The 19793-nt window shown below is 34.0% G+C and overlaps 1 protein-coding gene and 1 long non-coding RNA gene across 2 annotated transcripts; one reads left to right on the top strand and one right to left on the bottom strand.

Annotated features, from left to right (window-relative positions):
* Positions 1-765: 765 nt before the first annotated feature.
* LOC113689338 (uncharacterized) lies at positions 766-4329 on the bottom strand. The gene is made up of 5 exons (XM_072050005.1): positions 3167-4329; positions 2757-3023; positions 2574-2673; positions 2484-2491; positions 766-1312 (listed from the first exon to the last, which is right to left on the bottom strand). Exons 1-5 carry the CDS (start codon positions 4327-4329, stop codon positions 766-768), a joined length of 2085 nt encoding a protein of 694 aa, XP_071906106.1.
* A 5351-nt stretch (positions 4330-9680) lies between these two features.
* On the top strand, positions 9681-10163 carry LOC140007513 (uncharacterized). Its single transcript, XR_011814828.1, has 2 exons — positions 9681-9835; positions 9928-10163. It is a non-coding gene; the product is annotated as an uncharacterized lncRNA (long non-coding RNA).
* Positions 10164-19793: the final 9630 nt, after the last annotated feature.

Below are 19793 nucleotides of genomic sequence, written 5' to 3'. Positions count from 1 at the left end.
GGTTCGATCATGTCTCCGGTCACTTTGAAGGATAATCTAAAATTGCGACTAAACCGATTAAATTCGATCAAAGATCAGTTGGACTAGAAAACTCTATCGGAATTAACTTTTTGTATTGTTATTGGTTTAAAAAATAATTTTTTCATGGTATTAAAAAATTATTTAAGAAATTTCTATTGATAAAAAATTAGACCTCAGGTTATTGGGAAAAAGAATTGGCCATAATATAATGATTCACAAATGTAATATTACAGCTTACAATTAATGAAATTGCTTATAAAATAATGACCAGTATTTATCCAGCCCATTGGGCTCTTAAAATGAGTAATGGGTTCCTTGGAAAGTTGGATAGTTTTATGTTTGGTCTGAAATGATTTGCACATTCCGTACGTTGCCAATTGTTCTCCCCAAATCATAGCCTTGGTTGCCAATTGTTCCCATGCCATTAAAAGAAAAATCATTCCAATACCATTTTTATGAATAAGACTCACGATTACTAACCAAGACTAGAAATCCAAAAACTGGACCATGGGAGTATCAATGAAGAAAGGCCTTAAAGAGGCAAATTAATACACAAGTTTTAACTAATAGCACCAAGTCTTTTATCACATCTGTCAGAAGGCAAAACCCATCGACAAAATGTCGGTCATATTAATAAAATACAAAAAAAAATGCAAAACCCATCGACAAAAGGAAATAAAGCCTAGGCCTAGCAATTGAAACAGAGAAGAATAGGGCCAGTAAGCCTTAAAGCTATAAAAGATTCTAAATCAGATTATATTGGGACAAATCAACTTCAATCCCAAGTCCATTCTCACGAACCCAACTAATTTCCTCATTTTCATTCTCAACAAAAGGATTGCCAACATCACTTTGCAAATATGTCTCAACATCCATGGTTGTGCCCATGTTATATCCAGCTCTTGCAGTGGTAGAGATAACCACTTGCCAATCCTTATCAGTTGGATCTTCCACATAAAAAACCTGTGATGCTTGTGAAGCGAGTATAAATGGCTCAACATGAGGCCTCACGTCTGCAAAATTGACTAAAGTAAACCCATTAGCATCTGGTTTCATTCTCGAACCATTTGATATCCAATCACATTCGAATAACACCACCCGATGACCTCCGTAAATTAATTCAATCATATTTTTCAAGACGCCGAAGTAAACTAGTTCACTCAAAACTGGATTTTGATCCCTTATACTTGCAAAACTGGATGTTGTTGCATTGACTGTAACACCACTATTCTGCGTTTTTCTTTTCTTCTCAACTTCTTTGGTGTGAAACCGAAATCCATTAACAACATACCTGTCATGTTGGATTCCAACAACATCTGGACCTTTAGCAAGGAACCTCAACTCTCTCAACACCGAAATATTTTGAGAAAGTTCTAACCAGTGTTTGAAAACCGGACCGGACCGGCCGGTTTGACCGGTTGGACCGCGAACCGGCCATGGCTCCAGTCCGGTTCAATGCCAGGTTTGACTTTGTCAAGAAACCGGTCAAAAACCGGTTGGACCGCGAAACCGCTGAACCGGCTTTGAACCGGTTATTTCCGGTTTTTGAGTTTTCCACTTTTTTTTTTTTTTTTTTTTTTTTGCAAAATGTAGTTACCAAGATTCGAGCTCAAGACCTTTGTAATAGAAGACCAATGTAGTAACCGTTGCACTATCACATCTTGTTAGTTTTTTTTGATAACTTATTTATATAAAACAAACACTCATATTTCTTTTGTTCCATTTTTTTTACAAAATATCATCCTTTCATGACTCTTTTTTTTTAATCATCAATACACACACACACACACACACTCTCTCTCTCTATCATCTTTTCTTTTGCCACTTATTTTTAATCAAATCTCTTTATTTTTAATTTATTGATGTTTTCTTCCATATTTTAATTTTGTTTTTGTCCATTAAATTTAAAAAAGTTAAAAAAGAATTATTTTTCTTTAACCCAATTTATTTAATACCACAACCACTCACTTTTATCTCATTTTTTGTTTCTTATCAAATTTGCATTTCTATTTTCAATTCTCTTGATTTTCTTAGAACTCCAAACTTCCTTTTTTAAATTGTAAATTTAAATTCCAAAATGTAAATTAAAATTTAAGTTCACAATGTCTAAATTCTGATAGACGTGAATTTTGTATAATTTCAAATATTGTGATATTTTTGGATTATATTTAAGATTTTTTTGGTAGATGTAATTGAAATTGAGATAAAATTTATTTGTTTTAACTTATAATTTAAAAATTTTATTTTTAAAAATCCAAGTTATTCAAAAATAGTAAACTTTTCATCATATAAAGTATTAAATTATCCATTACATGTCTTATTTTGTGCACATATATATTTATATAAATTATTTTTTAAAAAATTTATTGAACCGAGGTTGAACCGGTCCGACCGGTTGAACCTCGACCCTTTCACTTCACCGGTTCGATTAACGGTCCGGTTTTTAAAACATTGGTTCTAACTTGTCAATCTGTAAAAAAAAAAAAAAAAGATGAAACTATATTTGAAGTCTTACAATTCAAATTGTACTTAATATTCAAAATTTTACTTACATGTTCAGCAAACCAACATGCAAAATTTTCGCTGTGCAAGCGCTCTTTTAGATGCTGTGGAACTTGAGGATGTCCTTCTTCTATCAATCTACGATGCTGCCTAGAAGTACATGAGCCAAAATTGTAATTATACATTGAATTCTACAATAAAATTTTAATGCATCAAGTTGTGGTTGAACTTACTCTATATAAGGTGTGACAGCATCACAGTTAAATAAAATATACTGATGTGCTTTACTCAAGATATGAGCATCAAAGACTGTTGGCTTGCCTCTCCCCAAAGGATGTCTTGATTCAGAGAATATATCTAAACCATCTTCAATTTCCTTATGTACTTCTTCATTTCTGCTTGGACGATTGAATTTTGTCTCAACATAGTCCGCAAGATACAATGAGCAAAAGTTAATGCATTCTTCTGCTAAGTAGCCTTGAGCAATCGAACCTTCAGGCCTACTTTTATTTTGAACATAAGATTTTAATGTTCCTAAGTACCTAAAGTATCATCATTCCAAACTCTCTAATTAGTTCCACAAATCGAAGAAAGCAAAAAAAGGAATAAACAGTTAAGGCATAATGAGAATTACAAGCAGTACCTCTCTACAGGATACATCCAACGATAATACACCGGCCCACCTAATTTCACTTCAGTTGCCAAATGAACAACTAAATGCACCATGACATCGAAGAAGGTTGGTAGGAAGCATTTCTCAAGATCGCAGAGTATGACAGCAATTTCACTTTCCAAACGAACCACATCTTGATGACAAATAACTTTAGAACAAAGCTGCCTGAAGTATCTACTCAATCGAATCAAAGGATAGCGCACTGATTTTGGCAAAGTCTTTCTCAAAGCTATAGGCATCAATTGCTGCATTAGGATATGATTATCATGACTTTTAAGCCCTGAAATTCTTGGTGGTTTTACTCGAACGCATCTTGAGACGTTAGCTGCATAACCATCTGGAACTTTCACCTTTTTTAGCACATTGCAAAACATAGTTTTTTGTTTTTTATCCATTGCAAAGGAAGATGGAGGTAAGTACACCTTTCCAGGTTCTGTCTGCAGCTCTTTTCTTATTCCCATTTCTCTCAAATCACGGCGGGAATTATAATGGTCCTTTGTTTTATCCTCGGTGTCCAGCAATGTCCCCCAAATGTTTTCACAAATATTCTTCTCAATGTGCATGAAGTCAAGATTGTGTCTTAAGACATTATCTTTCCAATATAGCAAGTCAAAGAAAATACTCATCTTTTTCCAATTGAAAGGTAGCTTCGGATTACCTTTCACATGTTTTCCAAATCTAATTTGCAAGTCTCCCAATTCACTCACAATCATATCCCCGGTTTGCAAAGGTGGTCGCTTTCCATGTTCTTCGGTGCCATCAAAGAATTGGGTTTGCTTTCTAAATTTATGCTTACTATCTAAGAATCTCCGATGACCCATGTAGCAATATTTGAAACTATGAGTCAACCGTCGTGCATGAGTGAACTTGTGACAAATAGGACAAGTATATTCACCTTTAGTGCTCCACCCAGATAACATTGCATATCCAGGGAAATCACTAATGGTCCACAACAAAGCCGTATACAGTTGAAAATTTTCTTTTTGGGATGCATCATAAGTTTGAATGCCAAAATCCCACAATTCGGTCAGTTCTTTAACTAGAGGCTGTAGATAAACATCAATATTATTCCCAGGAGAGGATAGTCCGGGTATTAACAAAGACAACATGAAATACGATTGCTTCATACACATCCACGGAGGTAAGTTATATGGTATTAAAACTACAGGCTAAGTACTGTGTGTAGAACTCATGTTGTTGAATGGATTAAACCCGTCAGATGCCAACCCCAATCTAACATTTCGACAATCCTTAGCAAATTCTGGATGTAGATGGTCAAAAGTTTGCCAAGCTGGAGAATCACCTGGATGTCTCATACAACCATCTTTTGTACGTTTTTCCTCATGCCATCTCATTTGAGATGCAATTTTAGAAGACATAAATAGTCTTTGTAATCTAGGTTTTAAGGGAAAATGCCACAACACTTTTTGAGGAATTTTTCTTTTTTCCCCAGTTGGATCATTTTCTGAAGCAACCCATCTAAGCTCGTTACATGTTTCGCATGAAGTTCTTTTTTCAGCACTACCCCAATAAAGAGAACAATCATTAGGACATGCATCGATCTTTTCATAACCCAACCCCAATGTATTCATCAATTTCTTAGCCTCATAGTAAGAAGACAGCAAATTAGTCATGGCCTCCGGAAATGCTTCTCTCAACAGCTCAATAAGCATATTAAAAATCTTGTTACTCATCTTACCCAGGCATTTTAGGTGAAGCAAACGAATAATAAAAGACAATTTCGAGAAATTTTTGCAACCACTGTACAAATCCTGTTGAGAATCATCAATCAATTTGTAAAATTTTTCAGCCTCTGAAACAGGAATGTCCCCTTCTCTATTCAATTCATTTGTTCCATGTGGTATCCCAAATACATCATGGACCAAGTCTTGCATGTTATTAGTCCCATTTGAAACCCCAATTGATGTATTTTCAGAATTAGATGTGGCTTCATTGTGGTTTGAAAGTTCTCCATGTGCTATCCAATTATTATAACCCTTGATAAATCCTACCACTTTCAAATGATCATATGCTTCCATTTTTGTCACACAAACACCCATGCTGCAATCTTTGCAAGGACACAAAATCTTTCCGTCACAACTTGATCTAGAAAATGCGAAGTTTAGAAACATTTGAAGTCCTGTCTCGTACTTTTCACTTGTTCTTGGAAAATCCATCCATCTTTTATCCATACTTTAAATATAAATAAATGTCCTCCAACGAGCTTCCGATAGCCTACTTTTTAAACTCAGGTCGTGGCTTACAAGTCCCTAATTTCAAGTTCAAGAATTTACAGTCTACTAAATCAAGCAGCCAACAAACAAAGGAAATCAACAAAATGCAAAATTTCTCAACAATCTATAAAAACAAAATTTGCAAGTAAGCGAATAGAAATTTTATTTACCTAATAATAGAAAAAAACCCTTCGTACCAACTCCTGCGCCCACGTCTTCGCAAAATTCCTAAATTCAATCTGAAATGTCAATGGTTAAACAAACACATGAGCGTGAAAACTAAAGGTGAAATTCAAGAATTTTACTAAATTTCCATCAAAGTATACATACATCTTTGGTGTGTAGTGATTAATTTTATAAGTCATCTCTTTAGAAAAGCATGCAATTGACGGCATAGGTAATTGGAAAAAAGAATGACAGAAAAGTCCCCTAGCTTCTAATCATGCCTATGAAGATCCTTATGAACATGTCAAAATACTTTGACCCAACTGCATCAATGTCTCTGTCTTATTAATCTAAAAGTCCCTTTTTTTGGGCTCAAAATTTGCACTATAATAGACTGATCAAGTGCAGAAGACACTTAGTACAAGCGTTATACTATATATTTCAAGCAACTCACGTACTGATTAGACATACAATTTAAAACAGAAAAATGCTGTAAAGATGCAAGTACTATATAGAATTTAACATAGAAAAAAGCAATAGTGATATAAGTGATACCATTGGGTGAAATATGCACTTAGACGGATGACCACCTTTGTGGCAAAAGCCAAAAGGCAGCAAAGGTTACCTTTGTTATGCAAATTTTGTGCCTCACATTGGCGGTCCATTATCTGCATCTTAATTGTCTTTGGGCTTACATAGTCACGGTTTCCCAATTCTGTCACCAGAATAATTTCCTGCTAGGCATATATAGACCATGGTCCTTGTTTCATTTATTTATATCGAACTTGTTGCTGAGTGTTCATAATTACGATAAGCAATGCAATTTGGTTGAAACTCTCTATTCACAGTTTTGCTTAACTGTCCCCATCCCCAAACAAAACTAGCTGCCTAAACAAACTTCAATTACAGCTAGGTTTCATAGAAAAAAATGAAAAACAAGGGGGAATTGACTTTTTATAGAACAGGTTTTGGGCAACATACTAATCACCCATTGACACTTTATTAGCTAGCCTATGTACAATTATGGCATGGCAATAGAAAAAATGTAACATGGACATAAAGATCGATCTCCTAAAAAAATACGCAATCCAATTGAACAAATTTCCTCAAGTTTTCATCTCCATTGCAGCAAAAGAAAAAGCATCCAACACCGAGTTGCTATTAATGCTACAATTAGATAGATATCATATTTAAATCTTTCAATAATCTTAAATGAGGACAATATAACTCAACTAGCGACAGCTCAGGCCAAGAATCTTTACTTCTCAGAAAAAAATTTCCAAGTTGCAGGACAATACAATTTCCTCCTTTTAATTCTGATTACCTTAATTTCCAAGTTGCAGGTAATTTCTTGACAACGAAATCAAACATAAGAGCTTCATTGTGTTTACCACTTCGATTTTGGAACAACATTTGCATGCCTGAAGTATCTTCCAGCTTTCCCAATGTACAGCTCCGATCTTCTAATTTTACTCCTTGTCTGCCCTTCCAGATGTCTTAGCCGAAGGATTTAAAGTTGAGGTTAGAAAAGATGAAGATGGTTGTTTGCGGAGATAGCTTGACCAACATTCTGGATTGGCTGAGATAGATTGTATGCGGAGAGGTGAGAGAGATGAGAAGAAGAAATTTTCACCAAGTCCTTTTGCCAGCAAAATGAAACTTCATAGTACTTTACCAAGTGTCTGGATCCAAATTAAAACGATGTCGTTTTCTGACTTTTTTTTCCTCACATTTTTCCAAGTGTCATGATAGGTAGTCTAAAGGCACATTATTATTTTATATCATGATAAAATAAAAAAATTATAGTACATATTATTGAGTTGGTTAATAAGTGTCATGATACGTTTGGTATAACGACACAAACCAACAAGTGTCCTTATAGACATGTCAGGAAAGGCCATTTTTGTTGTAGTGTATGCATCTTTGCATTGCTTGAAACAACTATTCTTAAGCTGGAGGATTTAATTTGGGAACGAATTGCAATAGATCGGAAGAATGAAAGAGCCAAGTGTCACCTTGTTACTTTTATTCTTGGTGTTGTGTCTGTAAGCTTAATGCATTCACATAAACAATGCAGAACGATTAAGTAAACAGCAAGCTATAAGTACACCGAAGGATTGCCCTTAAGTAACTGCTTCTTTTTGGTTGTGTAGCCTGAGATCCTCATGATGCTATATCTTGGCAATCAAATAGTGACAATTTTATGCTGGTACAAACTTTTTAATAAACCATAGTATGGAGTACCGAATAGTTCCTTCGGATAGCTTGGGTGATTATCTTTGCAGCTTTTTGCATAACATGTACACGTCTCTATTTGCTCAGGCACATGCTTTATTTTAGGCATGTGTAATAGTATCAGACATGTTACTTTCAAAAATGTATACGGCATTGATATTGGTCATCTTGTTTCTATTGTGGATATAGTTAGTTTTCATCAGACATTTTATACTGTAAAGATCGATCATTGTCGTTGTGATCTGAAAAGCTGACAAGTAGAAAGTCTTATTTATTAATTGATTAAAATAGGAAAGCACTGAAGGAATGGTTATCAATAAGATTCATATACTCCAGCACAATGTAATCTTCATGAGACAGTCCAATTGTAGTAGTAATGAAGTGATAAATTTGAACTTAGTATATGGTTTCAATTTCTGATCAAGAATTTTGGGAAGATGCCTACGAGAAAAAGGAAAGAGAGAGAAGATCATCCATTGTTGGAAAATAGGAGGTGAATTTTGGATGTATTACATGTCCTAATCTAACTCACCAATGCATGCTCTTGAATTTCATATAGGGTTAATTATGTCTGCCTCAGCATTTTGGCCCAACAACCATTCTACCCGTTGAATTTGAAAATCTACACTCAATTGTTATTACTAAAGAATCTCCAAACCATGTTAAATCTTAGCTTTTAATGGCCAAGATACCTGCTGTTCAAATTGATATTCAACTGATTACTTCCTAAACTATTATAGATCGTCTTAGAAACAAGATACTTCTTTCTAGCCCATCAAGATGTTTCAAAAGGTGGATATATCTCATCTACCTCATCCTCCAAAACTTCTCCGACTTAAAGTTCTCCCTCATGCTACCACTGCCCAGTTACTGCCTCCTCGTTCCCATCCACCACCATTCTACCTCCTAGTTGCCACCCATCTCCCCAAGTCATCATCTTTGGCTCTCAAACTCACTAATTTTTTTTCTTCCCACATACCAGCTGTTTGAAATTTAACCCTTCCAATGTTGCCCCTCGTCCTTACCATAACCCCATTGCTCCTGAACGCCTCCCACAGCTCCAGCTTCACACACCAATTGCCCCTTGCCCCTCTCCTACTGTGTCCACCCACAGCAAAATTGTGTTGCAAACTCCCATCTCTGCTTGCTGTTCATTGCTTTTCTTTTCTGTACCTTTCTGTTGGTTTTGGTGGTTGGATGCCAGGTTGAAGGGGCTATCGACAATGACATCAGAAGTTAGCAAGGACTTTGGGGTTAAAAAGAAAGAAATTAGGGGCTACTGGTCCTGTTCATTTCTTTGGTTTTACTATATGCATCTTTAGCAAGAAAAAGGGGTTCTTTTAGGACAGTTTGCATCGTGTCATTTCTTAATAAAACATGGTAACTTTGACCATTAGGACGCCATGTAATTTTTGTTATTTGACCTTAAGTCGGTTCTTTGGTAATTTTTCAAAATTCTGCTGTTGGAAGGCAGTTTGGCCAAAATAGATGGCAATGGAATGTTGTTGATTATTTGATTGTTATTATTATATCTAAGGAGTTTGATGCCAAGTGTTATCTGTAGTGACAGCATTCCATTACAAAGTTTCCAACCTTCATGAATTTGTTGTTTATGATTTTTAGATTTGGTATGACTTAACACACGCAGTTTAGATCAAATATCCCCTTGAATCAACGACGGAATACCTTTTTAAGGATCAAATAATAACATCCTAGTTGATAGATCATAATGGAAACTATAAAAGATGGGTTGCTAGGGGCATAGTATGCTGGATTGGTGGTTATGGATTAACTTCATTTGCCTCGACAAATTTGCCATCTCTTCCTTTAAGATAAATGGGTAGTGTCATATGGCTCTAATTTCGTATCATGGTTTCTGCTCCTGCTTTCCAGTGACAATGTTGTAATCCTTTGACAGAGTGATGACATTCGAACTAAAGGCCAGAATTTTATACAGCCAAAATTCGAAATGGTCAGGGAGCAATTTTCTCCCTTAAGAACTTGGGTATGTTGAGTTATGATATGTATCCTCTAAATCTCTTAAATTGCATGTTAGCTACTGACTTTATGCGAGCTCTAATTTTCACCTGATTCCAGGCTGAAGATACCTCAAAGAGATGGCATTTGGAAAAGGATGAAGCATTCAAAGAGAATCCTCTACTAAAGGAGCTTTCCAAAACTTTCAGTTCTAAAGCCAAGTGATTCTTTCTACTTGTCTGTTGTTTAATTATGTGCAGTAGTCCATGCAAGTAGAATTTTGTGATCTGGAATTTTCTTATTGTCATGATCATTTCAGCCTCAATGTCGAGACCCCTGAATCCAATTCTCTTCAATCTAGTCATTGTTCTGTTGTAGATTATCCGTTGAAGTTTCAGAAAAAATTTGAGATTGGACTGCTTTGGAAATTAGAAAGCAAAGACTTTGGAGGACAACTGTAATATATCTTGCTTATGTGTTTTAAGCAAATAAAAAATGAAGATCATAATTTGTAAGGACTTCTCAATTTTTCTTGGAGTTATTTCTAATAAGCCCCTCAAAAGAGAAGCCTTTTCCTCCAATTGCCCCCCAGAATGTTTAAATGAACCTATACGCCTCCTGGGCTATTACAAACTTCCAATCAGGTAAAATTGGGTTAGGTAGCCCAACTTCAGGCCGAATTTGTCATGTTGAAAAACACTTGGTCTCGATTTACAAATTACTTTCCTCACGTATACATTTCACATGAAAGTTTTGAACAAATTTTTAGATAAATAAAATAAGTCAAGATGAATTTTGGATAATTACACTTATTATAAAAATTTTGAACTAATAAAATACAGAGTACAATGTACTTAACGATCAAAAAGTTTTTTGGTAGGTTTTGCATTTGTAACAAAAATACAAAAGATAGTAGCCTGATACTGATATTTGAAATAAACTTGAATTATTATAATAAAGACGCACAAAATTAAAATTCGTAGTGATATTGGGAATAATTAGATGTGGTTTAGAACGTATTTCTTCAAGAGTATAGGTAATTAAAAAAATTTGGTAACCTAAAACCTTGTGACAAAATTTGGTCACTTCATGAAACTATGTGCGTTGCATATCACTGATTCAACCAAAAATTAGGCTTTCTATTCTAATTGTAGTTGATTGAGAAAATTACAATAGCTTAGGTGGTGAATTGGTTCAATAACATATTCAGGGGACAATATGAGAAAGAGTCATTTTTCAAGAGAGTTTATTACAATTAACCCTTTTTCTTATTGTGTCACTTTCCTATTCTCTTGAAATTCGTGAGATTAGAGGAAATAGAGAGATTGGATTACTTAATTACAAAAATCTCCAAATACGGAAAGAATGACTTCTCTTTTCTTGCATAATTAATAAGTCGTTCTCTTTTCTCAAGTTTTTTCAACTATTCCATTTGTTACGCTAAACAATTCATGGTCTTGAATAAAGTAATTTTTCGATTCTATAGCTGTATTTCAATTACCATGGCATAATCCCTATAAAAATTGGAATCACGCTATTACGTGTTACAAAATTGAGGATAGCAGTTCAACTTAGAAAAGTTTCAAGGGAAAAGTTGATGAAAATTGAATTATTTGAAAGGATGTGCTTTTGAAGAAATCCTATCACATGAACTTGTCCTTTTGTATTACCAAATTGATAAGGGGTAAGGTTGCAAATGAGTTGAGTCGAGTCGAAATTTGATTTAATTGAAACGAATCTTGACTTAATTTTACCAAACTCAAGCTTGAACTTGAACTCGACCTCAAATTTGAATTGAGTCGAGCTCGAGTTTGAACTTTAAAAATAAAAATAATTATTTTGTTTTCTAAAAAATGAATAAAATAGTAAATTTTCTTAATAAATAATAAAGTAATAGGAATATATATGTAATTTTACTATTAAAATAAAAAATAATTATATATATAATTGAGTTGGTTTCGTAAGCTAACGAGTTGAGTATGTTTGAACTCGACTCGAGTTCAGTGTTGACCGAATTTGAGTTGAATTTTAACTCAAATGATTCGAGATCGACTCACGAGTGGCTTGACTCGCATACAACCCTAATAGGGAGGTATTCGTGTCTCTTTTGTTCATCCAATTAAAGATGCACTGCCTATCTCTCCAGAAGTTCATATCTAGAATAATCTGTAAGTATCAGCTCTTATTCCACCGCCTCAAATTAGTGCAAGTTAGCAATTGTAAAAACAAAGACCACAAGGCTAATAGATAAAATGACATTGACTAGTATAAATAAGCTTTATGGTGATAAGTTTAGAGCAAAGTAAGGGTACGTTTGATAAAATTGAAATCTGAAATCTAAAATCTGAAAACTGAAATTTGAAGTTTGAATCCATAAGTTATTGAATTGTTAAGTATTAAATCCAATACATTTGAGCGCATATCACATTCAGTGATAAGTGAATAACTTATCACTTAATTTTGGGAGCAAGTTTTGCCTAGGAAATTCAGTATCACTTAATTAATTTAGATGTTCAATTTTTGGTTATCAAACGGTCCGAATATGTTAAGATCTGAATCCATTAAATTTAAATGTTGAATTGGATTATCAAACAAGGAGCTTAGTTTAGTTGGCATTTGGGTTTTGTAAGTTTTTAGCTATTCTGAATTTGCTTGCTGATCTGTGCTTTATGGACATAATAATTTAGTGTCAACATTTTATCCTAAAGTTACGAGTGTTATTTGTGTATTTTATTTTACGCCTATCACTTGAGAAAAATCAATGAGTGCTCAACAAGTGGTATCAAACACAACGGATCTTCTATTCAATATCTTATATCACTTTCTGTTTCGCTTTTTATTATATTACCATTTTTCTTTCATATATGTAGTATTTTAATTTCTTTTTAATTGTTTTTAAATTCAACAACTATTAAAGAGTACAGGGAGCGAGAGTATCAGAGCACTTGTATCGTTTTTTGAATTGGTAGGCCTAAAGTGAACTACACAAATCTTCCCAAGAGACTTCATCACGAGTCATAACCATCAAATATGGGGCAAAATGTTGAAAGAGTTCAGTCCAGAAAGCTTTTCTTGCAATTTGGTTGGGGGCCTCGTACATGTATTGCAGGATTGGCCAAAGTTTTGCTATTTTGGAAGCAAATCTGTTGGCTCTGGCAATTATTCTGCAATGCTTCTTCATCGAGCTTTCACCAATGTTTTCAAAACCGGACCGGCCGGTTTGACCGGTTGGACCGTGAATCTGATATACCACCGGTCCGGTCTAGTATCAAACCCGGAAGCTAATAAAAAATCACTAGAAACCGATCGAGCTGTTAAAAACCGTACAGACCATAACCGGCGGTTTTTAAATTTTCAAACAAAATGTTAAGAATGAAGCTGCGCAAATTCGAACCTGGGTCTCCATATTCACATAAGACAATCTTACCACTAGACCAACAAGTTCAATTTGTCCTAAGAATTCTACTTAACTTGACTAAAAAATAGATTAAAAAAAATGAAACCTTAACATTAAGAAAAGAAACAACAGACGCACTTTTCTTTCAATTCATCACTTACTCGGCTTCAGGCTTCTAGGCCAACGGTTCCTCCAGTTCTCCTCTTGAATTTTTTTTTTCAATTTTTTCTTCTTAACCCTTTCAAACCCAAATATCCACAACAATATTTTCTCAAGTCTTCACCATTATTATCAGGCTATCATCTTTAGCAGATTGTAGACAAGTTGGAAATTTCAACTTTCACAAGATATTTGAGACTCAAGAGCTTTTCCCGTTTTCCATCATCTTGGCAAGTTTAATTTTTCCCTTTTCAAGGTTTTGGTTTTCTATATTATTATCTTTAGCCCATTTTTTTGCATTTTCTTATTTTTTCTCTCAATTTTCATCCGTTTCCCCTAATTTTTGTTTTATTTTTATTTGATTAATTAAGGATGAAATTATGAATCATTAATTATTTTGCAATCATATTTGGAGAAGCTATTTTTTTGGATGAAGTATTAAATTAATAAAATTAGTCATGGATGAAGTATCAAATTAATAAATTTTGTATCAATGATTGTTATGTTTTTTCTATGCTGTTTATTGTGTTTTTATTGCTTTTTCTATGTTGAAGTAATTAGTTTACCGAATGCTCATTCATCTTGAATTTTATAGGTTTCATTGAAGCAACAAAATTAAGGACATGTTAAAGTTGATTTGTGAAAGTTGTCAAACAAAAGCTTAAAAAAAAAGTGCCAAATCGGACCACATATTTGTATGTCTTGGTAAATCCGTAAATGGTAACCTCAGGATCCCATCAATTGACCATTTATTTACACTTGCCGCTAGGGTCGTTAGAACCATTAAATTTATTGGCACAAAATTGACTGTATCTCAATTGATGTTTGTTTCATTTAAAGCTGGTTAGAGTTATTCTTACTCGAAAGTTTCATTTATTCTGTATATTAGATTTTTTTTATTGATTGGTAATATAACATGTTAATTAGTGATGTTTAGTAGCAATTAATTTTTTATGTGTTTAGTTGTATCTTTGTTTTTAAAAATTTTTTGGTTTGTTTTTTGAGTTTGAGCAATTAGATTTATATTTTTATAATAAAATTTTAACTTTTTCAGGTTAAGTTGATGAAATTGTGAAGGTGGTGTTGTTGCTTATCATGCCACTGATGGAAGTTTGTTATTCAAATGGTTTGTCTTGAATATAAGTTGGACTCTTTTATGGAATTTTTTAAGGATTGTAAAAGAATTTCAATATTTATTTTATTTATTTTTGTGTTTTTATTTGTGATAATTGGTGAACATTTGGATTGTATCTATTTATGTTTGTAATGAATTTATGAAAACTTGTGAATTATGATATTTTAATTATGTTTATCATTCTAGGTTTTATGTATAACTTTTAGGAAATTTGTTATTATCTCAACTTAAATTTGGCTATGTTGGTGAATGCATTTTAGAAACTTAAGTTATCAATAACCATGCTAAATTGTAGTGTAGAATGAAAACCTATAAAGTACTTAATACTAAAGTTGCCAAAAAAAAAAGTAGAAAATCGTTGAACCGGCCGGTTGGACCGGTCGGACAGGCCCCTTCTCTGATTTGTTGGCCGGTCTGAGTTTAAAAACATTGGTTTTCACTATATCCTGTTCACTTGCTCCCATCTAATTGATATCAGTTAAATTAGAGTATGGTGCTCCATTGATTTTGCACACGCTGTAGGATGAATACATAACTCGAAATCCCTGATTTAGATTTAATATTGCTTATAAGTAATTTCGCTATTATTCTGTAGGTTTATAACTTAGTAAATGAAATATTCCTGCAATTTAAATTTAATGAGTTTTGAGAAAATATTTATATATTTTGTTGGGTTTGTTGTTGCTCAGAACTGGCTTCAAAGGTCAAAAATCTCGAATGATGCTAGGAAAAACGTAGCCAAAGAAATTTGAATTTAAAATTCAAATTTCAAATTTTAAATAATTTTCTCTCTCCTTGAGTTAATCCTGACCTTCTATCTGAATATATATATAGATATATACATATATATGATAAAAAAAATATGGCAAAGAACAAATAATGAAAATGGCTTCATAGCATGGAATGTAGATAACCAATAATAATAATAATAATAATAATAATAATAAAGGATGGTATTCAAATACTATTGAAAAGTAAGCTAGGTTTAACAGAAATTATTTTCTAGTTTTCAGTCATAATCTCCTAAACCACGTTCTTAATATATCAAATTTACCAACATTATTTGATTAAAATAAAGGGGTCGAAAGAAAATAAACGACCGAATGGTAAAAGGTCAATGAGAAACTCCTAAAATTATTACCATGGAATTGTCTACATAAAAATTTTGAAGGTACAACAAATGCAGACCCGAGATAGGACAACAAATAAAGTTCTTTTTTTTTTGTTTGAATAAAATTCTTTTGTTTATATATATAAAAGAACAATTATTTGGTCAATGAAGTAAAGAAAGCTGAAAGCATAGACAAGGAAACAAAAGGGCAGACAGGAAAAAAATTGCACGTAAAGTCGAACAGAAACAAAATCCAAAAACTGATTTGCCTGTCATGTTTGTTGGACCAATTGTCATCAACTAGCCAAAAAATTTTAGAAAGCAACACAAAGTAATTGGTAGAAGTTATATCAACAAGAGCCACCACAATACACATGACCCATGCGTAATCGTAGAAGTCAAAACCGCCTCTATTATAAATTGTCTGTTATCAATATTATTTTCTATTAAATACTTCTATTCTAATTGTCTTTTTAAAGAGAGATGTATAACAGTATATGAGAAATTAATATAAGCACAATTCTACTTTAATTGACATACAATTTATACGACAGAGATAAATTAAAAGATGGCACAATTACTGATTTTTAATTAAGAGTTTCTATACTCATGTCTATCACATTGTGCATATTATATCTGTTTTTGAAGTCATTTGTTTTAGATGAATCTTATCCATAGTCACTTGTTATGTTTTAGAAATTTACTTTAAAAATGTTTCAACAGAATTCTACGTGATAGGCGCCACACATGTTAATATTTTAAAGTTATTCCACAACTTTAGTCTTTTAAGTTATCTCCTGTAATCTTACAATGGAATTGAAATTAATATAAAATTTCACATATTCTTTGAATTGGAATTATGTAATTGATTATCCCTTACATAATGCTAAAGGCAAATTAATTTCAGCATCTTTTGTTGTATTTTTTTAAGTTCAAATCAATGACTAATTTTCAAGGTTGGCATAAACTGAATCAGCTGCGGCAAGTTGGTGATGGTCAGACCAGCATGCTTGTTGTAGAGGAAAATAGTGCAGCAGTTGAAGTTAGTGCAGATACTGACATGAGAGTCATGAAGAAGAGGTCAAAATCAATGCAAAACAAAACAAGATCAAGCAATATCGAGAGATGTTGCTTGTGAATATCGAAAAATTGTCCCGTCTATGAGGTTAGTCTGGGGTTTTCTGTTGTCTGATCATTAGACACAATGTTGCTCGTTTTCCCTATCAGTGAATTTAAGAATTGCTATGAAAAAGTCAATTGATTGAGTTAAACCACAATGGTGGTCCTGAAATATCTAGTCGATGAAGATTGGACTATAAGGTTGGTTTGGGAATTTTCCGATTGATTATGATTGTGAAGACAAAGATCGATGAAAAATCCTATCAATTGAATTGTGATTATCAAAATTACAAAGTGAGTTGTTAATAAATTGATATTAAATTGTGTGATGAAAGCGGTTTATTTAGGTGCATGGATTATTGCAACGAGAAAAGTATTTGAAAATGAAGAGCTAGTACAAAATGATGTTGGCTGAATTTATAAGGGAGATTATTGTTCTTGATTGTGTTAAACCTGATCCAAGGACAAATTTGATTTAAGAGAGGTAATGTTAACATATTAAATGTAGAACCCAACAAATTCTACCAAAATTTGTAGGAGATACATTTCATAAAATCAAGGTATATGGAAAGGCAATTTACGTACATACCAATATGTTCTGTGAGAGAAGAGGAATAATATTGATAATGTATCAATAATTACACATAACAACAAGGCAATCAAATTTTACTTTTTTCAATTAACAACAATATTAAACTCCCTATTTATGGACTAGATGATTTAGTAAACAAGCCTTATAATTATAAGAAATTTCTTACATCTAGAAATTTCAACAAAGTACCTACCTCTAGAAAAGTAAGATGCATTTGAAAAAGTTAAACGTTGGAAATTGCTGAATACCCGAGTCTAGATAGGTGACCGTGAGAAGATGATGGGCCTGTTTGGAACCTGAGTTTTTTGGGAGTTTGTCTAAAACTTTACTGTAGCGCACTGTAGAAGTTTTTGAAAAAATTTTGTAAAAGTTTTTATAAGGTGAAAAACTTTTTTGTAGAAGTTTTTATAAGATAAAAAATTTTGTAAAGTGAATTTTTTTCCTTTTCTTTTTTTTCTTTCTTTCTTTTTTTCTTTCTCTTTCTTTTTCTTTTTTTTCCTGTTCCTTTTCTTTCCTCTCTTTCTTCTTCTTCTTCTTCCTTCCCCCTCCCGCCACCCCTGTCCTCGCTTTCTCCTTCTCCTCTCCTCTGCATTTCCCTCCCGCCAGCCCCATTCCCCTGCCAGCCCCTCTACCCCTTCCCCCTCCTCTCTGCACGCCACCCCCTCCCCCCACCAGCCCTTCCCCCTCACCTCTGCACGCCACCCCCTCTACCCCAGCTGCCGTGCCACCCCCTCTGCCCCTACCTCCTCCCCTCTGCCCCGCCACCCCATTCCCCCACCAGCCCTTCCCCCGTTGCCCCGCTAGCCCCTCTGCCCTGCCCCTTCCCTCTCCCCTCTGCCCCAGCTGCGGCGCCACCTCCTCTGCCCCTTCCCTCTCCCCTCTGCACACCATCCCCTCTGCCCCAGCTGCCGCGCCACCTCCTCTGCCCCTTCCCACTCCCTCTGCCCCGCCACCCCCTTCCCTATTCCCCTGTTCGCCCGGTTCTTAATCATTTGGAGGTCAGCACTTGCGGAGTAGCGGACCTCCCTCCATCCTTTGGAGATGAACAAGAAAGCCATCTCCGCCGTAACGATTGAGCGGGACGGCGATGATGATGAAGACGACGTCGTCCGGGCCTCCGGGGAGGCTTTCATATTAAGAATCATTTGGAATTTTGGAAATTTAATGGACAATTTGATTTTTTTTCCTGCCTGGGGGTTTGCAGAAAATTGCAGGATTGAGGTGCGTAAGACTTGTGAGAGAGAGCAGAGTTAAAGGAGCAAAGGAACGGCTAAGATATTGGAAAAAAGTTTTTTGTGTATTATTTTAAAGTGTGTAGGTAAAAAATTTTGATAAGTTTTTTGGGATTCCTGTAGCAAAAGTTGTTAAAAAACTAGTAGCTAAAAAACTTGGCAAAAAACTTCACTTCCAAACAAGCCCATAGTCATTTAAGGATTCTCAAGACTCTTTTTTCTTGAAATTCAACCAAATTTCTTGTGAAAGTAAGGCCATGTTTGGATTTCAATTTTCTAAACAAAAAATTTTGCATTTTTCTCAAACACATTTTTCAATTATCTTTTTATTTCACATACATCAAATCTCTGCAATACATTTTTCAAATGAACCTAACTTTATAGGTGACCTAGGAAGTAGTTAAAAAAATTGAAGTGGTAGTGTGAATAACTCTTGGGATATAATTTATTCCGGAAGTTTCTAAGAAGTCTCAAAAGTGGAAGGATTACTCCAATACTAGGAAAATGATTTTAAACTTGATAGGATTCTAAAATCAAATCCAGACGCCTTTGTGCTACCATCAATGTTGAGAATGTCACAGGCAAATTCTCACTTGGAGTTTACATTAATCACATTATGCTTGCAGCTCCTTAAAAAAGGGTGGCGAGGCTCAAATTTCCTGCCTTTATGTAATTGTTTTTTATTTTATAATAAACTGACCTTATTTAAAATAAAAAACCCTGTTTATCATGTACAAAAATCGTAATATTAATTGATAAGTGACTAATTTACGTAATAATTGTATGACTTTTTATATTATTTTTAGTCACTTTAATTATATTATTGGAAGAAAATGAATCATTTTGGCTATAATTGGTGAAAAATTCTTTTAAGTAATTAAATGAGGTTTTTATCACTTTTTACTTGGATTTTGTGCATTTTGACAGTTTTGACATATTTTCGTATTTTGGTTATAACTTGAGCTACAATGATCGGATTGAGATGATTCTTAAACCAATTTGAAGATAAGAGATAGATCTACAACTTTGGTGAAAACATCTGAATCCAATCCAGTTTGAAGTTTTTCAAAGTCAAAAAGCTGAATTACAGTAGCAAATTTCTACTGGTCGAAGCTGAAACAGGGCAATGAATAGGCAAGGGTATTTCGGTCATTTTGCAGCCTACACAGATCCAAATGAGGTGATTCTTGATGCATTGAAAAGCTAACGCAAAGGTCTACAAGTTTCATGTTTTGGTCAAG

This window comes from Coffea arabica, chromosome 5c (genome assembly GCF_036785885.1).
Source record: "Coffea arabica cultivar ET-39 chromosome 5c, Coffea Arabica ET-39 HiFi, whole genome shotgun sequence".
Classification (NCBI taxonomy): domain Eukaryota; kingdom Viridiplantae; phylum Streptophyta; class Magnoliopsida; order Gentianales; family Rubiaceae; genus Coffea; species Coffea arabica.
This window is presented reverse-complemented; position numbering and strand designations above follow the sequence as displayed.

Coding starts and splice junctions, on each gene's coding strand:
- LOC113689338 (XM_072050005.1), bottom strand. CDS start 4,329: ATGTGTATGAAGCAATCGTATTTCATGTTGTCTTTGTTAATACCCGGA. Junction 3,024..3,166: donor TGGATGTATCCTGTAGAGAG/GTACTGCTTGTA, acceptor AAATAAAAGTAG/GCCTGAAGGTTCGATTGCTC. Junction 2,674..2,756: donor GCTGTCACACCTTATATAGA/GTAAGTTCAACC, acceptor ATGTACTTCTAG/GCAGCATCGTAGATTGATAG.